Source organism: Pteropus medius, unplaced genomic scaffold (assembly GCF_902729225.1).
Source record: "Pteropus medius unplaced genomic scaffold, Ma_sr-lr_union100, whole genome shotgun sequence".
Classification (NCBI taxonomy): Eukaryota; Metazoa; Chordata; class Mammalia; order Chiroptera; family Pteropodidae; genus Pteropus; species Pteropus medius.
The window spans coordinates 7,030,006-7,048,679 of record NW_024351073.1 but is presented as its reverse complement, the minus strand read 5'-3'; the positions used below and the strand labels follow the sequence as shown (position 1 = coordinate 7,048,679).

General features: G+C 41.1%; 1 protein-coding gene across 8 annotated transcripts in view; it reads left to right on the top strand.

Moving 5' to 3' along the window:
• Positions 1-18,674, top strand: part of PDZD2 (PDZ domain containing 2) — a 202,654-nt gene that overhangs the window by 156,354 nt on the left and 27,626 nt on the right. For all 8 annotated transcript variants that reach the window (XM_039842723.1, XM_039842727.1, XM_039842725.1 and 5 more), the window contains 8 exons: positions 1,551-1,662; positions 7,035-7,177; positions 10,216-10,335; positions 11,123-11,237; positions 13,783-13,856; positions 14,008-14,233; positions 15,034-15,151; positions 16,800-16,932. In XM_039842723.1, coding sequence (XP_039698657.1) covers positions 1,551-1,662; positions 7,035-7,177; positions 10,216-10,335; positions 11,123-11,237; positions 13,783-13,856; positions 14,008-14,233; positions 15,034-15,151; positions 16,800-16,932 — 1,041 coding nt within the window. The remainder of the gene's footprint in view (positions 1-1,550; positions 1,663-7,034; positions 7,178-10,215; positions 10,336-11,122; positions 11,238-13,782; positions 13,857-14,007; positions 14,234-15,033; positions 15,152-16,799; positions 16,933-18,674) is intronic.

The following is an 18,674-nucleotide window of genomic DNA, read 5'->3' as shown; positions in this document are numbered from 1 at the left end:
ATAATTGCTGTTTACAGTCTGGAGACAAGTTCTTTCCATAAAGTTTTTAAACCAAGGACAGGAGAGGCCCTGAGGCTCCTTTCTGGGTTATTTCTGTTTGCACATCTATTTCTGTGCCCCAGATCCCTGGCATGTCTCCAAGAGGGTTCTTTTGTGCTGTATATGAATTAATGTCACAGTTTGGGGTTGGGAAAGACATCTCTCCAGAGAATCTCTAAAATCACCCTCAGGATTCCATTCTTGCCTTTACTTCATAATTTAAATCTGGAGACCTGCCAATCCCTGACATTGTAATGGGAATTCACCAAATTTATCTTAGTTTTATATATCAGGATTAATTTGTTTTTCTCAAAGCCCCTTCCTCACTTTGCCTACATCTCCTCATTTCTCAGACCTCCCCCACTTTTCTCATCCAGAAAGATGCTTGAACTTGAGGGCAAAGGAGGAGTCTTCCAAATCTTATTTATTACATATACAGTTATCTCTTAGAAGGGGAGGTTGCCTGGGAGATTTCTCTTACTGCTTACTTTATACATTTTCATACACTGAATTTAATATATAATGTGTGATTTTTATTATCTGTTAAAATTCAGGGATCTTTTTACATTACAATTACATGACTTTCCAATGACTGCTAAATATTAAAGTCTTCTATATCTTTGGAAAGTATATCTGTGTTCCTTCTATTTTATTAATATGACTTTATTTCCTCCAGAACCTCAAAGAAAAATAATATGCCAAATGGGAAGACTCACTGTTTGATGTATTTCATAAGTTTTGTACATGTAAATTTACTCTCCAAATTTGTTATAAACACTCTCAGTGCATAAGTCTCTTCTCTCTTATAAACATAGATTTTTTCCTTCTTTCTTTCTTTTTTTTTTTTTAAGCATGTTTGGCTTTTCTCAGGCAGAGGACCCAACGGACCTTGAGATCATCCTTTCTGCATCACCTCTTGGGATCAGCTAGTGTAGACATATGACTAACAGATGTGGGGGCTGACTTTACGTGGACACCTCCATGTAGCCTACACAATGCTTGATTCCGGGAAGCTTTCAATCAATACTCAAGAGTGTAGCATGTGGAACATCTGGTTGACCCAAAAGATGTGGCTGTTTGGCTGCCCCAAAATCAAAGTTTTACCGTATTTTAAGAACCTTAGGATTAAGTTCAAATTTCTGGTTTTATTATCGGTTGCAACTTGCACGGTAGGAAAAAGCACTATCCCACAAGTCACGACACCTGGGCTCTATGGATGGCTTTGTGACCACACGGGTGACTGTCCAACAAGTTTCCTCAAGAAGTCAAAAGATCCGTCGGGGCCCTATAAACTTTGAACCCTCCCTAGTTCTATCTGCGCGGTAAGGCATGTGACGAGGAGGAGCTGGCCAGCATGAGGCCACATCTGTTCCAGGTGATCTGTAGAGCTTTGCTTTGCTCCGTGTACCTCACGGGACACCTGGATTGCTGCTCCTTGAGCCTTGAGATAACTTCTGGGAGGGAACTGCAAGCCAGCCTCTCCCGTCAGCTCTGTGCTGTCTGCATTTCAGATCCCTCGGGCAGATGAACCCCAAGATTCGTGTGGCTCTGAGGATTCCAAAGGAAGCCTGGAAAGTCCCAAACAGGGCAGCAGTAAAATGAAGCTCAAAAGTCGTCTTTCAGGTAAGTGAGACTCTCTGCCTGACGTGACCTGTCCGAAAATGAGCTTCCGGCCTTCAGAGCGGGAAGACCAAGTTACTAGCAAGATGAGGTCCTTTTTTTCCTTAAAACCTCAAAATTGTTTTTTCTTTAAGTTCGTGCATGTCCCAGGCATAAAACTGCTTTCAGCCTGGCTGCCCATGTGAATATTTTTATTTGGGTCATCATGAAGTGAATGTCAACATCTCTGTTTGTTTCTGCTGAAATTTAAATTTCCCATTGGTTCATTTACTTCCATAGGACTTCAGGTGACCCTTTCACTGTGTGATGTCCCCGATGGCCTATCTTTTCAGCCAGCATACTTCCCTTGGTCCACCAGAACAAGGGGCAAAGAGCTAATATCAAACCTGTATTTCAACTAAGCTGGGGAGGCGGGGAGAGATGGAGTTACAGCTTTTGAAACAAATAGATTTGACATTTCCTGGGCACATCCTTATAGCAGCTGGCCTATGCCCTGGGAGAGAAAGTTAGTGTTGAAAGCAGAAGCATGTGTTGGGACCAGATGGCTTCCGTGGATCCTCAGCACTTTCGCCTTGATGGGCTCTTTCCTCTATTAAAAAAGAAAATACTAAAAATTATATTTTATGGCTTCATTGGTGTAAAGATACAAGCTGGATTCATTATTAACTATTCTCTACTACTATGTCCTTTTTTTTTTTTCTTCTGATTTTAAAAGAAATTAATACGTTTTTGTGGGCCCATAAAAGTGGTGCGGCCTTCAGCACTATGTCTGTGGCCTGAGGGAGAAGTCAGCCCTGGCTGTCCCCGTAAAGGACATCTGGTATAGCAGGAAAAGTAAGAGTTTGGAAGCTTGACAGAGTCAGGTTTACCCCTCTGCTCTTGAGTTACCTTATGACGTTGGGCTGGGTATTCACCATCCTTGAACTTCCAGTCTCTCACCTGAAAAAGAACTAATAATCCCGACTTCGAAAGGTCAGATTTTAAAAAATAATAAAAATAAACTCACATAAAAGCAGCTAGCACAAAGCATCTATGTTAACCTCCAAAAAACATCAGTTTCCTCTTCGTGCCACCTAAATCAGTAGAGAGGTGGTGCGTATGCCTGCCCGCTCCGCCTGGCCCTCTGCTGAGTCATTGTCAGGTAAGGTGGCAAATCTAAGACCATAAACTACATCAGGGTTTTTTTTTTTTAAAGCCGAGTAACAAAATGGATGACTTCATAACTCAGAATGATTAGGCAGTATATATCTGAGTGAATGTTAGAATGTGGGTTTGTGACTAGAGCAGTGTGAGGACCAGGGGCTAAGACTGAGGAGGGATGTCGTGTCCAGGGTCCTCTTGTGGAGAGAAAGACCAGGTCCCCTTTAGCCCAAGGAACAGCCGAGAGAATTACATTTAAATCCTGCATGTGTTTGTTTGGAATCAGAAGTCACAGGGGCCTAGAGGAGATCTTTAGCTCAGCTGTCTTGGCAGAGTTAATCAACACCTTATAGACAGTTCCTAGGGGAGGGCCACAGAACTCTGGGGAAATATCGTGGACCTTTGAAACCAGTGCAGTCACATTCCTCATTTTATGGATGAGAACGGAGGAGTTAAGGGAATCCCAAAGGTCACTCATTCGGTGCCAGCAATGTGATCTGCCTCCCAGACAGAGTTCTTACCCGCCCTCTGACTTCCTGAGGATCTTGAAAAGAATCCTGTTCCCAGTCTGGGGCTTCATAGATATAGATGTGGGGAGGTGGGTATGGCTGAGGACCTTCCAGACCCAGGACTCTCCAACTCTGTACTATTTAGAATGAGCAGCATGTTCCGCTGAGTAGTAAATCCAGGGCTGGCTACTGTTTACCACAAATGGATGCCACCCTTCCTTCCTGTACCCTTCCCAGACGTCCAGGGCCATAACGAGGAAATGTAGGATAGTCCAGGAAGCACATGCATGAAGTCAGGTAGAACTGTGTTCACTTCCCAGCTCTGCCACTATGGGCTGTGTGACCTGGGACAGGAGACTTGACTTCTCTGGGCCTTTGTTCGTTTATTCTGCAAGTCATTGTGGGTGCCTTCTGAGTGCCGGGGCTTGTTGAAGGATGCACGAGGCACTGCCACCCTGGAGCATGGCAGCAGCAGGCCCTCACTGTGTGGCAGCTGCCACTGTTATTAGCATTGTTGTCACTGATATCACCTCATCGTCGTCATTTTCATTGTTCTCTCCTCTTTTCCTCTAAAGAAGGGAAGTGCTTCAGTGGGTTCAGACAGGAAAGATTCTCAAGAACTTACAGGCCATGATAAGGCAGCACAAGACGTGTCTGGGTTGTGGCCCTCAGGGGAGGCGTTCAGAGGACGCACGATAAAGGAGGGCCAGTTCCTTGGCAGGATTTGGTAGAACAGAAGGTGAGGAAACCAGTGGTCTAAACTTGGGACAGAATGCTCAAGAAGTGCTTAGGGACAGTGCGGGGAAAGTTGGTCAGAGTCGTTTTGGACAACTGTTTTTCCTCCTCGTCTACTGAAAGATCAGTAGTCCAGCAGTCACGGCGATTCAGTCCAGCAGAGCTTGTCAGAGAGATTAGGAGAAAGGAGACACTTGGGGTGGGCGCTGATGGTGCTGGCAAAGTTGGGCGAAACATCGACTATTATTTACGTGCTCCCCAGTTTTGGAAAAGGTGCAGGTGGAGGACACATCCTCTCCTTTGAGAATCAGCAGGCGAAAGCAGTGATTTCGCGTAGCCAGGTAGTGGGAGATCAGACTGGAAAGGCAATTTGGAGACCTGTTAAAGAGGCTTAAGGAATGGGGTCTACATTCAGGGCTGTGATATATGTTCAGTCTAAAGACACTTGAATACAGAAGCTTTTAATGGGATCAGTTCTTAATTTGCCCTGTAAACTTGGATATTTATTTCCTATTTTCTTAAAGTGAGCCACACTGGTATTCACACATCAGTACATCATCTACACACACTGCCGTACGTGGTTTCTCATCTGTTTATGCAAGTGCCTCCCTGTCAGCTCAAAAGGAATTTTCTTCTAATAAATCTTTTTCAGATGAGTAAGCATACCAAGATTAATCTAGTCGTGAATTATTAAGGAGGGTCTTTAAAGAGGTTCCAGCCATTTCTGCTATGATTTTTGCCCAGCCTGGCTCCAAAATGACTAAAGCGATTTCATGGAAGATTTTTTTCTGAAATTCTAACCTGAGTTTTCATTATTTCGTGCCTTCTTTTTTGCCAGTAGGGTTCCCTTTTAATTTTGCTATTTTTGATTTATCCCTGTTAATGCCTTAGGCTTGTGATCTTTTTAAATGGAAATTTTTCTTTCTCAAAAGGAATTTCAGGTGTTTGAAAACCTGTATCATAAAGTTAATATTTAGCTTTTGAAAAACCAGGCCTTTTGTGATGTTCACTTCAATATAACTGTATCAGCCCTATTTTAACTCTTCATCACTATTAAAACATCAATATATTATTTTTAAAAGAGTACAGAATCATCTTGTTTTATGAAAAACTTAGAAATTTTTAGGTAAATTGAAATTTTATGTCATCACATGAAACATTACATGATCTAGGAAAATTTGATATTCCAAAGAATCTACGTGTGTATAGCTATATATATAGATACATATATAGTATGTAATGTAAACATTGTAATATGACTAAAGCTGTCATTTAAGATTAAATTTCCTTAAATTATCTTATTTTAAAACAGCATATAATATAAAGGAAGTACTGATAACAGTGTCTTTAAAAATTGTTACTATATAAATTTCTTAAACAGGAAACAAAATACTAACCATAAAGGGAAAAATCTATATATTATACTACATTAAAACTATGAACTTTTACTCATCAAAAAATACCATTAAGAGAGTGGAAAGGCAAGTTAGAGACACGGAGAAGATATATGTAATACATAGATCCCATGGTCTATCTAAATATCCAAAATATACTAACAACAAATTAAAATCTGTAAATCAACAACAAAAAGACAGAAACCCAATTAAAGAATGAGCAAAAGACTTGAGCAGGCACTTTACAACTTTACAAAAGAAAAACAGACAGTGAATATTTTAAAAGAAGATCAATCTCACTAGTCATCAGTGAAATGTCCACTGAAAACCACAAAGAAATGCCATTCTATGTCCATCAGAGTGGATGAAATTAAAAAGACTGACACTGTTAAATGTGACACAGGTGTGCAGAAACTAGGACTCGTGCCTGCTGGTGAGACAGTGTTGGTAAAGGTGCATATATACCTGTACCCCAGCAACGTCACTCCCAGATCTGCATCCGACAGATGTGACAAGTACCAGAATGTTCAATGACAGCATATTGTAGATCAGGAGTCAGCAAACTACCACCTATGGCTGTATTTGTATGACCCACGAGCTAGAAATGCTTTCTACCTTTTTAGTGGGTTGTAAAAACATTTTTTAAAGAATATGGAACACGGACTACGTGTGGCACATAAAGCCTAAAACATTGATTGTCTGACCTTTACAAAAAGAATTTGCTGACCCTTGTTCTAGATCTGATACTGGAAACAAACCGAATGTCCATCAGCAATAGAATGGGTAAGTAAATTGTGATATGTTTATACAACGAAGTAGCATCTAGAAATGGGATGAACAAACTGTTGGCATGCAATAACATGTGGTATTTCACAAACAAAGCAAGGAATGAGAAACCAAACATGTAAAAAGTGCATATTGTATGTGTTCATTTATATAAAGTTTGAAAATAGGCAAAAGTAATCCATGACGTTAGAAGTCGGGATAATAATTACCCTTAGGTGAGTTAGTGGTACAAAGGGGCTTTGGGTTGTTTTTTTTTTGGTTTGGGTGTTATTTGTACGTTCACTTAGTGAAATTTCATGAAACTGTACATTAATGATTTCTACACATTTCTGTAAGTTGTTATACTTTAATAAAAAAGTTTCTTTCAAAAGTTATTACCATACATGAAAAAAATAGCATCTGCCCCACCAGAAGAACCATAGCAACCACAGTAGTATCTAGTGATATTCCTTGCATCACTAGAAAACCATCCACTGAGAGCATCCTCATTACTGTTTATTGCCTTGCCAATAAGCTGCCAGAGGCTACATCTTACTTGGATGAAACATACACATTGCCCTTATTACATAGTCTGGTCCCTTTAAAAACTGGCACTTTCTTCGTAATCTGGCATTCATGTCTACAGCACACACCTAGCTTATGCAGAGCTTGACAGTAGAAGGCAGTGAGCTCAGTGCTTTCAAAGAACTGATACCAGGTCTTCTGAAAACCATGAATGTGTATAAATGCAGCAGGTTACACTTTTGTATGCTCTTAAGATTTTTTTTGCCCCATATCAAGCCATGTCTTTTTTTCCCCGTGTTTTTTCAAGGGGGTGTACACCGTCTAGAGTCTGTTGAAGAATATAATGAGCTGATGGTGCGAAATGGGGACCCCCGGGCCAGGATGTTGGAGGTCTCCCGAGACGGCAGAAAGCACTCTCTTCCCCAGCTACTGGACTCGAGCACAGCACAGGTAGTCCAATCCCATGGGGCCTCTTACGTTCTCATGCAGTCACAGTTGACCCATCAAGGGTAGAAGAACATGTTTCCACTCCAGGTCTCGAGGCTTGCTTTTATTCTTTCAAAGTCCAGCACGAGCTCCCATGGTCTGAAGAACCGCCCGTCCAGGTGAGCCAGGAGCATTTGGGACCAGATTGTAGCACAGAGAGTGAGGTCCATCCAGCGGGGTTAGAAGGAAGTCAGCCTAGTAGTTGAAGACAGGAGAGAAAAATAATCCCTTGTTGGATCTTGGCATCTTGATTCTCTTCTTACTGTGTGTTTTGGAACCAAGAACTGCTTTCAACTGCCAGGAGACAGTTGCACTGCTCTGTCTATGGTGAACCAATATCGCGTGTTGAGTGGGCGTGTCAGGTGTCAGTTTAACAACTGAGTGGGTGGATGCTGGGTTGTGTGAGAGAGGAGGGGATGCGTATGTACCTATGCTGTGCCTGGGGTCCTGCCTGTTACACGGTAGTGACTCAAATAGCCAGGGGCAGAGGGGATTGCAGAAAGACATGAAGTAGGTGGTGATCTTTATATTCTAAAGCCTGTCCCCATAAATGCTCAGGGCTCCATAATGCTAAACGGGCTCCTCAATTGTATCGTCCTAACTGGGCAGACATCTCACAATCCAGTCATAACTGGGCAGACATCTCACAACCAAGTCGGAGGCAGGCTCAGTCTCTGGGAAACTTGTGGAGTGTTCTTTGAGTCCAAGCACCATCAGCTAGAGGGCTCAAGAGGAACCACTGACATCTTGCCCAGACCTATGATGAAGCAGAGATGGAGGAGAGGAGGGTGTGGCAGTAATGACACCTATAAATGCTCGGAGACTCACACATTATAGAGCTCTAAAGGACCTGGGCAGGACACCTGGGTCAGGCCCTTACTTGTAATGTGTCATCATCATTTTACAGATAAGGCAACTGAATCTCAGAGGCAAGGTGTTTTGCTCAAAGTGATAAGTCCCAATCACTGTGAAGAAAGTTTTGTCTGACCAGCAGAATGAAAGGTGCCCACATTTCAGAGGCAGTTGCTCATCAGGCTGTTTTGTGTTGAATCCACCCAAATGCAACTTGAGTTGGGGCACCGAGAGAAAACAGAGTAGGAACCTTGGTTGGGACCTGGTGAAAATCCCTAGAGACAAATCTGTGGCCTGCTCGGAATGATCCATTGGATCAACAGAGCCGGGAGATCCAAAAGTGGTAGGGAAGCCACATTGTCGGGCTGTTTTATTGTGGAAGATGAGAGAGGGTTTACTGCCATCGTGGCCGAGGACATCTGGCACCGAGGTGGTGATTTCTTAACTGACCTGCTGAGGAAACCCGACCATATTTATATAGTCTAGAAATATCTGCTTCCAGCTTCCGGGAACCAGGAAACAGACTAGTGAAGATTTAGAGAAAAGACTTTGTTTTTCCTCTTCGAATTATCCTTTCTCTTTTCTTCTCTCCTTATTTTCTGCATTTTTCTTTTTCTCCCAGGATTCACCTTTCTTTTTGCTTGTTCTGTCTTTATCCACTAAAAAGTATTATCTAGAATGGAGTTAGCCAATAAAACTTTCTGCAGAGATGGGAATACTTTGTATCTGTACTGCCAACGTGGTCACCACATGTGCCTGATGAGCATGTGAAAAGTGGCTAGTGAGACTGAGGAATGTATTTTTAATTTTAATTCGTCTTATTTTAAATATCGACAACCACAGGTGTCTAGTGGCTGGCTGCCCCATTGCATAACACAGGCCTAGAAAGTGCAGGGGGACCCCCAAACTCTTTGAGAGAACAGTAGAGCAGGCAGGCCTCTGGTCCCCACTGGTTCCCAAAGGAGATGGGATGAGGTGCTGCTGGAGATCGGGGATCAAAGAAAGAGTTCCCTTACGAGTCTACACACGAACCTCTGGATTCAAGGGCTGAAAACCCATGGGCCACATCTGGCTGTTTCCATAGTGATATCAGTAAAAGTTCAGTAACCTTGCCAAGCCAACATCATTTTTTTTTTTTATTGAATCTGAGTCTGGGAGGCCCACATAGCTGGCAGATATTTTGTAAAACTGCCTACCATAATTGTTCTAAGCTGCCAAGAATACAAAAATATCATTAGCAGACATCTCGTTTCTACCTTTGAATGCATAGAATACTCTAAGGATAAAAATTATTTCTGATATCTCTTTTCTCATATTAAACACGAGGTGATTTTTTTTTTTTTTGCTTATGCCAAAACATCCGTCATTTAAGAAATTGTATTACTCTAAGAAGAATAGCAAGGAGCTAGACTAGAAATGCTTTAGCAATAGACTCATCTCTTGTTTATATTATAAATAGTACACCGAGCTTACACATGGGTACATTGTGGATGATGGACAGGAAAAAGAAATCAAGGTTTGCATTGCTACGTGCCAGAAAGAGAAAGTGTGGCTTATGGGAAAATATTTTATTGTCCAAATGTGAGATCAGAACCAAAGCTGCTACGGTTTCTCAGTGGGGTGTTTTATACGGAATAACAGTTATCTGGGTTTGCAGTTTGAGTTTTATAAGAAACAAGGGCTTACTAAGTTTTTGAGTGAATAAGTTAAGCTTAAAATGGTGAGATACTTTCTAACCATGATTGTGAACTTGGGGTGGGGGCAATTGATGACTTCTGAAGGAGAACCTGACCCCAGGCTGGTCATCTTACCTCCCTGAGGCCTTGAGTTTCTGGTTCCTGACTCTATCCCAGAAAGCAAGAAGCAGGATCCACGGGGTACGGTCAAGGAAAGAAACACCAGGTGTTCGCAGCCTCCAAGCTCTTCTCCACAGGGAGGAGGAAGGCGTGGCAGTCTGTTGCTGAAGGGGCTATTCCTCCAGTGTTATTTGTAATCAACTTTCTTTAAGCCATTGGATCAGAGATGGACCAGAGAGAAATGGCTATCTAACCCAAAAGACAATGAAGTTTCCAAAATCAATGTATTTTTATGCCAGAGGCCACAGAAGGATAAACGAGACTCTCTCTGACTTGCCGTGTGCTGACTTGTAGGAATACCACATCGTGAAGAAGTCCACCCGCTCCCTAAGCACCACGCAGGTGGAGTCTCCATGGAGACTCATTCGGCCATCGGTCATCTCTATCATCGGGCTGTACAAAGAAAAAGGCAAGGTGAGCTCTTTTCTGCCTGCCGTTTTGCCTTCCAGGTGAACGTTAGCATATACTCTTAAACGGTTACTTTTTCTTATTGTCATTTTTATATGAAATAAAAAGTAAGACGCTTAAGTGGCCTTTGTGTGGATTTCAGTGGATTCCCGGGCATCCTTTCCTGTGGACCCCCCAAGCGACAGGGTCATACCCTGTTTGCCCTTGTGATGTTAGCAGTCACCAATACCTGGCAGCTAGGGCACAATTCCAGGTGGAGTGAACGCCCCAACCTTTCCAACTCTTGCGAGAAAAGCAGACCCTGTGGTTTGGGGGAATATTCCTAGTTATCTTTTTAAATGAATTTCATGGTATTGCCATTACCAGAAAGCAGATCATACATATAACTTGATATTATACAAATCCATTATATAATATCCATTTTGATATTACACAAAATAGAAAGACCGAAACAAAAGAATAAAACAGATGTGGCACCTAAATAGTGTGAAATGACTCTCGTGAGCTATTAATTGATCCAGGTAAAATTGCCATTATTGGAAATCAAAGATTGTCAAATATTGTCATTTTTATGTTTCAACCTAAAACTTTCTGTCTTTAATATCATGCATAGCTAGCACAACGCCAATAGATCTGAGAAGAGAAGTGGAGAAGGGAACACAACTTGAATTTACAGCTAGTTACCTTAACTCTGAGCCTGGCTAGGGAGGACAGCTCAGTTAAATACTGCAATGGGAAGGGCGCCCTCAGTTAAATACTGAAATGACAACCTAGACCCCTGCTTTGGGTGTAGGGCCTTGGTTTTAGCATTGCTGGTGGTCGAGACTGCATCCGAGGACAGATGGGGATTTTTGTCAAGACCATTTTCCCAAATGGATCAGCTGCAGAGGATGGAAGACTTAAAGAAGGTAGGAAAAAGTCTCTTTATTCCTCAGTTGTCCTCCGTGGCGGCGAGCTTTGGTTCCATGGGAATCTGCCCCTTTGCAGTATGTGAAATGAATGATACGCAGCTGAGGCGGTAGACTTGGGAGTCCAGTAGACCTGGACTGACTGCAACACTTACCACATTATGACCTTGAACAACTGATGTAACCCGAGCTTCACGATCCTCAGCTGTCAACTTGAGGTGTTAATACCTACCTCGAAGCGTTGTTGTGAGGATTAAATTAGATATCATGTGAAAAGTGGCTTGGTATTTTTACTCGGGTCTTTACATGTCTACCTTGTCTCCTTGATCCTTGATCTTGTTCTTTGCCTTAAAAATTCCTGAGATTTTGTGGTCCATTCTTGCCTCAAGGCTGGAGAACATAAACATCTTTTGCGTTCTCTGTAACAGCTACCATTTTGACAAGCAAAAACAAGTGCTTTTTGTCCTCCACCTTTTACTGAGATATAATTGATATATAACATTGTGTAAGTTTAAGGTGTACAACATGAGTCGATACACTAATACATTGTAAAATGATTGCCACAGTAAGGTTAGCTAACAGCTCCATCGCCACCCTAACAGCTCCATCGCCACACGTAATGACCAGGGGTGGAGGTGTGTGGGGGGTGTGTGTGTGTGTGTATAGAACATTTAGAATCTACTGTCTGCAATTTTCAAGGCTATAACACAGTGTTGTTAACTACAGTCACCATGCTGCACATTAGATCCCCAGAATTTACTCATGAATTCTGATTTTTTCTTTTTATTAATATACTTCCTTCATGAAATGACTAAATCACAGTATCTCTGTTCAAACTGTTCAGTTCGGTTTTCTCAGACTATAGGTGCTATTGTATTAAACAGGCTTGTTTTTTTTTTTTTCAACTGATTGATTTGGAGTCTCCTTTTTTTTCAGGCAGAGTGACCCTAGAAGCCTGTATACTAATGATAAAACGTGACCAAGCTTAATATTTTGATGGCAGAATATTTATTTTTCTCTCTTAGAGGAACAATTAACTCCCAGGTGGTGTTTGTGTATCTCCTTTCAGAACAATGTAAAATTCTAGCAGAGCATTTTTATAATGGATGTGCCATGTGTTCACCTGATTGAAATTCATCCTGCAGTGCTGGTAGAATAGAGCAAAATGGGAGAAAAAATCAATAGTTAGGAAAGGTTAATAGCACCTGATTCTTCCTATTTCTTTTTTTCATCTGTATTCATTAACAGTAAATGCAAGTTATTGGAATGGATTGTCAACCTGTTGAACGATCTGTCTTTTTCAAATCTTATATAAAGATTGTTAAGAGCACGAGCAGTCATTTTAATGTCTCCACCTTCTTCCTGTGGGGAAACAAACCCGAAACCTCATCTCTTTGAGTAATTGGTTATGCCAGGTGATTTTTTAAACAAATTCTTTCACTCATTTTACAACTTCTGTAATGGCATTAAAGAGAAGGCACATAACAAATGCACGGGACACGGCCGCCTTCTTAAACTCACCTACAGGATCCCTTCCATCCGAATCGCAGTGTGCTCGCGGGTCAGCCGTCCATGAGAGGAGGGAGTGTGAGTTATGCTGCTTTGCACTTTGCTATAGGCAAGGGAGGCCCCTCCTCTGTCCTGCACCGCTGTGCAAGGTTCATCCGTTCTTTTCTCAGAGGCCCCTTTGTAGTTTTTGGATGAACTGTTATTTTAAAAAACAGGCCACGTTACAAGAGTACAAACTAGAAAGAAGCTCTGATAAGTCAACAGGATGTCCAAGTTCTTTTATATTCCCAGCAGACACTATCAACAGCTTGAAAAATGACCTGACTGTACCTTTTGGGGGTTGAAGATGAGTCTAGGATGGAGGGGGTGGGGAGGAAGAAAGAGAACACATGCGTAATTTGAGATTAACTCATAATAATCTTTTAGATGGAAGCATATAGTAACTTGTCAGCTTAATGGCTGGGAATCTGGAACGTCATCAATAAGACCAGGCATCTAGACTGTGGGCTGCTATTCCTAAATAATACCTCACAAGTTTTTTGTCTCAATTATTGAAACCATTCTTACGCTCTATGATGATTCTCCAGGGGCTCAGAGCTTCTCTTTCTGCAAATACAGGAATGGCTTCTCACATGTTGTATGTGTTCGTGCTTCATTGCCAAAGGGTTTAAATTTTTAAACAAAGACTCTGAGGAAGGACTTGAGATGCAGCTTTTGAAGTTTGATCTCTAAACAAAGGACATCTATTATCAAACCTGGCAGTGGCGAAAGAATAAGATCTTGATGCTTCCTATAATTGTCTTAATTAAAGATGGAAATAGAAAATTACTGCAAAAGAATATGCATTGTCATTAATTGTCCCATTTTGTGACATTCCTGGGAGCTAAGCTAATGAAAGTGGATTGGAATAATAAAATTCATTTTATGGAGTTGTAAATCAGAGACTACGTAGTATTCTATTCTAGTACAGATTGAACAGTTCGATTCCAGTAAATTAAAGCTTGACATTAATGTAATTCTCCTACTTGGTTACTAGGGGATGAAATCCTAGATGTAAATGGAATACCAATAAAGGGCTTGACGTTTCAAGAAGCTATTCATACTTTTAAGGTAATAACCTTCTCATTGGTCTCCTTTATCTTCTTACATTTTTCTTAATTTCCTTCTGGTTTGGGTTTGGTGATTTTATTTTATTTTTTTCAGCTGTTGACATAGGGACATTCTGAATGTTTTAAGCCTTACTTTCTTCTTGTTTTCCCAGCAAATCCGGAGTGGATTATTTGTCTTAACGGTACGCACGAAGTTACTGAGCCCGAGCCTCACGCCCTGTTCGACACCCACGCACATGAGCAGATCCAGCTCCCCAAACTTCAATGCCAGCGGGGGAACCTCAGCAGTAGGCTCAGATGAAAGCAGTTCTTCCTCTCTGGGTCGGAAGGCCCCTGGGCCCAAGGATAGAATTGTCATGGAAGTAACGCTCAACAAAGGTGATACCAGTTGTTGGCCACTTTCATTACATTCTCTCAAGTAGCAGTTTGTTATCTGTTCTTAGGTTAACTTTTTGTGTTTGTTTTTTTTTTCTATGAATTGTTCCTTTGGAATACTCTACTACCAACATCATGTGATCTTCTCTAAATGGACAGTGGGATCAAAAACAGAGATTTTAGTCATTTTACTAAAGCGAAGGGAATAACACGCAATCCTTTAAGCTCTCCCCAGATAAGTCACTGTTTTTAAGTCACTGTTTTTTGAGAAACTCATGTTTAAAAAAGCCACTGCCCAGCTTAATTCTAGTACCCATATAAAATCTTAAAGAGCAAAAGATTATAGTTAGGAATACAGTTGACACTATATACAGTAACTAAGTCATGAGTCATCACCACATCTGACTGCTTTTCATCGTTATTTTCTTCTCCACCCACTGTAGAAATATGAGGGGCAATTAAATAACCAAGAGATTAGTTGCTAAAAAGAGAGGTGAAAGAAAACCTTAAGTTGTGTATCCAGAATAAACTCTATTACTTCGACTCTGCCTATTTCCAAAAACAGATTTGAGAGACCCTTTAGACTAAGCAGAGAATAGACCACTGATTAATTCATAGTCCGGAGTTAGCGCCTGGTTCTGTCAAGGACTCATTAACAGAATGAGGCAATGTGGACAAAGAAAAGTGGGATTTACTTTGAGTCTCGTCATAAAATAAATGGTTATTGCTCTGAATATACATGAACGCAGTTTCAAATCACTCATGCTTTTTTTTTTTTCTTTTTTTTTTTTGGCGTTTTGCAGAGCCCAGAGTTGGCTTGGGCATTGGTGCCTGCTGCCTCGCCCTGGAAAACAGCCCTCCGGGCATCTACATTCACAGCCTTGCCCCAGGGTCAGTGGCCAAGATGGAGAGCAATCTGAGGTTCGTTGTAGGCCTGACAGTACACTGCTCTGGCTTGTGTGTGAACACATGGCTACATGCACACATGAGATGCCTACCCTAAGACGCTCCTTCGGGACGTTCTAATCCTTTTTATCATTTGCAGAAATATAGCCAGGATTGTAATTATTAGCATCTCCAAAGATGAAAAGCTAATATAATATAAATGAAATTTGGTTGAATTAGTGAACTCTGGATCTTGGTTTCTCCCTACCTGTTTTGTTCTATTTGGACCCAGAAGTTCAGTTTCAGAAACTTGACAAAATACAACTTCATGTACTTATCTATGATTATCTAAATACTTTATGTTATATTTAGTTATGTAAAATTTATTTGAGATGCTGAGAACAGTTCGTAATGGTTCAGAATCACTGAAGAGGAGAGAGTGCTGGAATCATACCCTTAAACGGGAGGCCTTTATTATGAAGTATAATCTTGTTAACCTTTTTTGTTATTCCATTCCTTTTTGAGTGGTGATGTCTAGATGCTTACTGCCTGAAATCACTGCGTGTCTGATTTCTGAATCCAGCTAGCTGGGTTGTAGCATGGGTATTCTGTTTATACAAGACATGCTTAGGTGTTCTGTTATATGGTAGTTGCAATGGGCCTGTGCCCACCTAACCCTCACAAGAATGCACACGCATTACACAAAGCACTCTATGCAAACAGTATCACCTTTCTCCCCATAAGCTTCTAAGTCCTTGAGCAGTTGAGAAATTGTCAAAATGACATTCCTTGAGGTTGCCATTTTTGGGCCCTGTTAATAGATTATATTATATTTTTAGTTAATCTTCAGAGTGAATTTCCATATGAAAATAAATTTAGCAAATCATCCAAAGTACATTAAAGAAAATATACTTTTAGAACCTCAGGAAAAAAAAAAAATCCTTTAATGATATCCCAAGATGATGTTTCTTTCTTGAATGGTTCCATATGTCTGGAGCCTGCCAAATGAACATTCTTCAAACCCCATATAAAGAGTCTTTGTTCTCTCTACTGAGTACTTTCCCTGTAATTTCAAGTCAAATGGGCATCTTGTCCTCAATTTCTCATTTGTTCAAATTTGAAACATTTTTACAAATTCTTGGGTAACCTTTGAGCTTCAGGTATTTCCTCCTTAAATTATATTACAATAATCATTTCAAGATGGTAGGAAAAAAGAAATTGATGGTGGTCAAGGGGATGTCACATGGTAATCAAATGGTAGACCTGAGTTTGACAGTGTGTGAAGTCTGGGTGAGACATCTGGGTGACCTCTCTGAGCCTGCAGTCTTATCTACATAATGGGAATAATACCTATTCAAACATTGTTATGGAAATTGTCCCGTATATAGTGCCTGGCATATACTATGTGCTCAGCAAATGGTAGCCTTCGTTGTCCTTTTTATCCATTTTATTTAACTTTACTACTTCTGAAAATGCGAGTAGATATGCATAATGACTTTTGCCAATTTAAAATCTAGTGTGTTTATATAAATGTGTTGCTCTTTTACACGTATACAAAGATGACAGGATATCATTTGCCTCTTTAAAGTATTTTTAAAAGATCTCGTATGATAAACCTCTCCTAGAAGGAAATCCTGTAAAAACCTAACTGTTACCACAAGTACTGATTATGTTTTACCCCTAGCCGTGGAGATCAAATCCTGGAAGTGAACTCCGTTAACGTTCGCCATGCTGCTTTAAGCAAAGTCCACGCCATCTTGAGCAAATGCCCCCCAGGACCCGTTCGCCTTGTCATCGGTCGGCACCCCAATCCAAAGGTGAAATATTTCATACTGTTCTGAGTATGGGAAGACAGCTTGGCTATTTGTCCAGTAGCAGTGACAGTGACACATATATTCCAACGATGATGCATACTCTTTGGTGGGACAGTTCACCCGGCTGGGGATGGGATTCAGCCTAAGGCCACGCAATGGCCAAGGTAGCTGGTACGCGTGGGGAATGAGACATCGATCTGGACTTCTTCATCTTCACACTCTTAGAAAATTTTATTAGACAATTTTGACACTGTTATTGGTGAATTTAAAATTTGGTAGAAAGTAGGAGTACTGAGTTATGATTAACCCCCACCCCCCCACCCCCGCCAGCTGGCTGTTTGATCTCTGGTGAGACACTCAATTTCTTTAGGTTTCTGCATAAAGAAAATCTAAGAGCATTAGACTAGATGGTTTGTCCGGGCTATTCCTGACCTGAGCAGAACACTTCTGTGATTGAGGTTTAAGAGCCACTACATTTTTTTTAGCATTGATATCACACTGTTGACCCATATTAAACTTGCAGATAATCATAGCCCCTGTCTCATTGGCCTCTGCTGTTATTTGGTTATTTCTTCTGTACTTGTGCAGTTGCTTTTAATTTTTTAAGGTAACCACAGGACACTTCCGTAAATTCAACTCAACCCATTTTGAGCACTTGTTTTGAGTGCTTAATGTGAAAATCGTAAAATTAGCTTGTCTCTAACATTGTAATTGGGTCATATTTTACAAAATTTAAGTCTCTCCTTTTAACAATTCAGAATGCTTATTAAGAACATCAGTTGTTCCTATACCTGTCATGGCCGGCCATCACCCACTTTGTATTATTATTTGTAGTGTTATTCGATTATACCTAAATGGTCCCAGGCTGCTGTACTTCATAGACTTGTATGACATTTTAAGAGTAAGAAGTCTGTGCCAAAAGACCTTATGGGTTCTCTCATGTGCCACATCTGGATTTCTTTAGTGTATTAACTTGATGGCATCATTTTTAGTATCTCAGTGGTGGTCCTTTGTGGTACCGGTTCTCCCCGATACAAGTAAGTGCTATCAAGCTGTGACCCCATGCCTTGCTCTGGCAAGGTGATGTCAAGCACAGAGCTTGGACAGAGATTGTCATTAGCCTGATTCAAAGTCAACTCCACTACTTTCTTTCCCCCCAGATCATTTTCTCTTGTCTGTGTACACTCTCAGAAATGTTTTATCTAAAAACTCCTTGAATAAATATCGTGAATATAACACCAAGTCCTGCTTCTACAATTTTCTTTTCTTTCCTATTTGTCACTTCCCATTTTTTCCCGTTCTGTTCTGTAGTCCTGACCTTTTCCCTTGGAATCTGTTCTCCTTTGTTCCCCTCCTGTGGCCATGGCCTCTCTTCGGGTCACTTTTAACACAGTTTTGCCGCGTAGCCACAGCTAGAGCAGTCTTAGCCCTTTCCTCTAGGGTCCTCTCTTGGATTCTTCCTCCCACATGGCCACACCTCCTTCCACCTTAGGACACAGTCCAATAAGCTGTGGCTGACCTAACACATCCCTCAGCAAGATTATAGAAAGTTAAGTTCTCAGTGGTTTGCAGTCTAATGGCTTCAAGGCATGTCTGACTTCAAAATCCATTACAGCATAACACAGGTCATGATTTGTTCAGAGGTCCCTATTATCTTGGCCCAAAAGCATCTGCTTAATTTGCCAATACAGTCAAATATATATATATATTTGTGTGTGTGTGTGTGTGTGTGTGTGTGTGTGTAT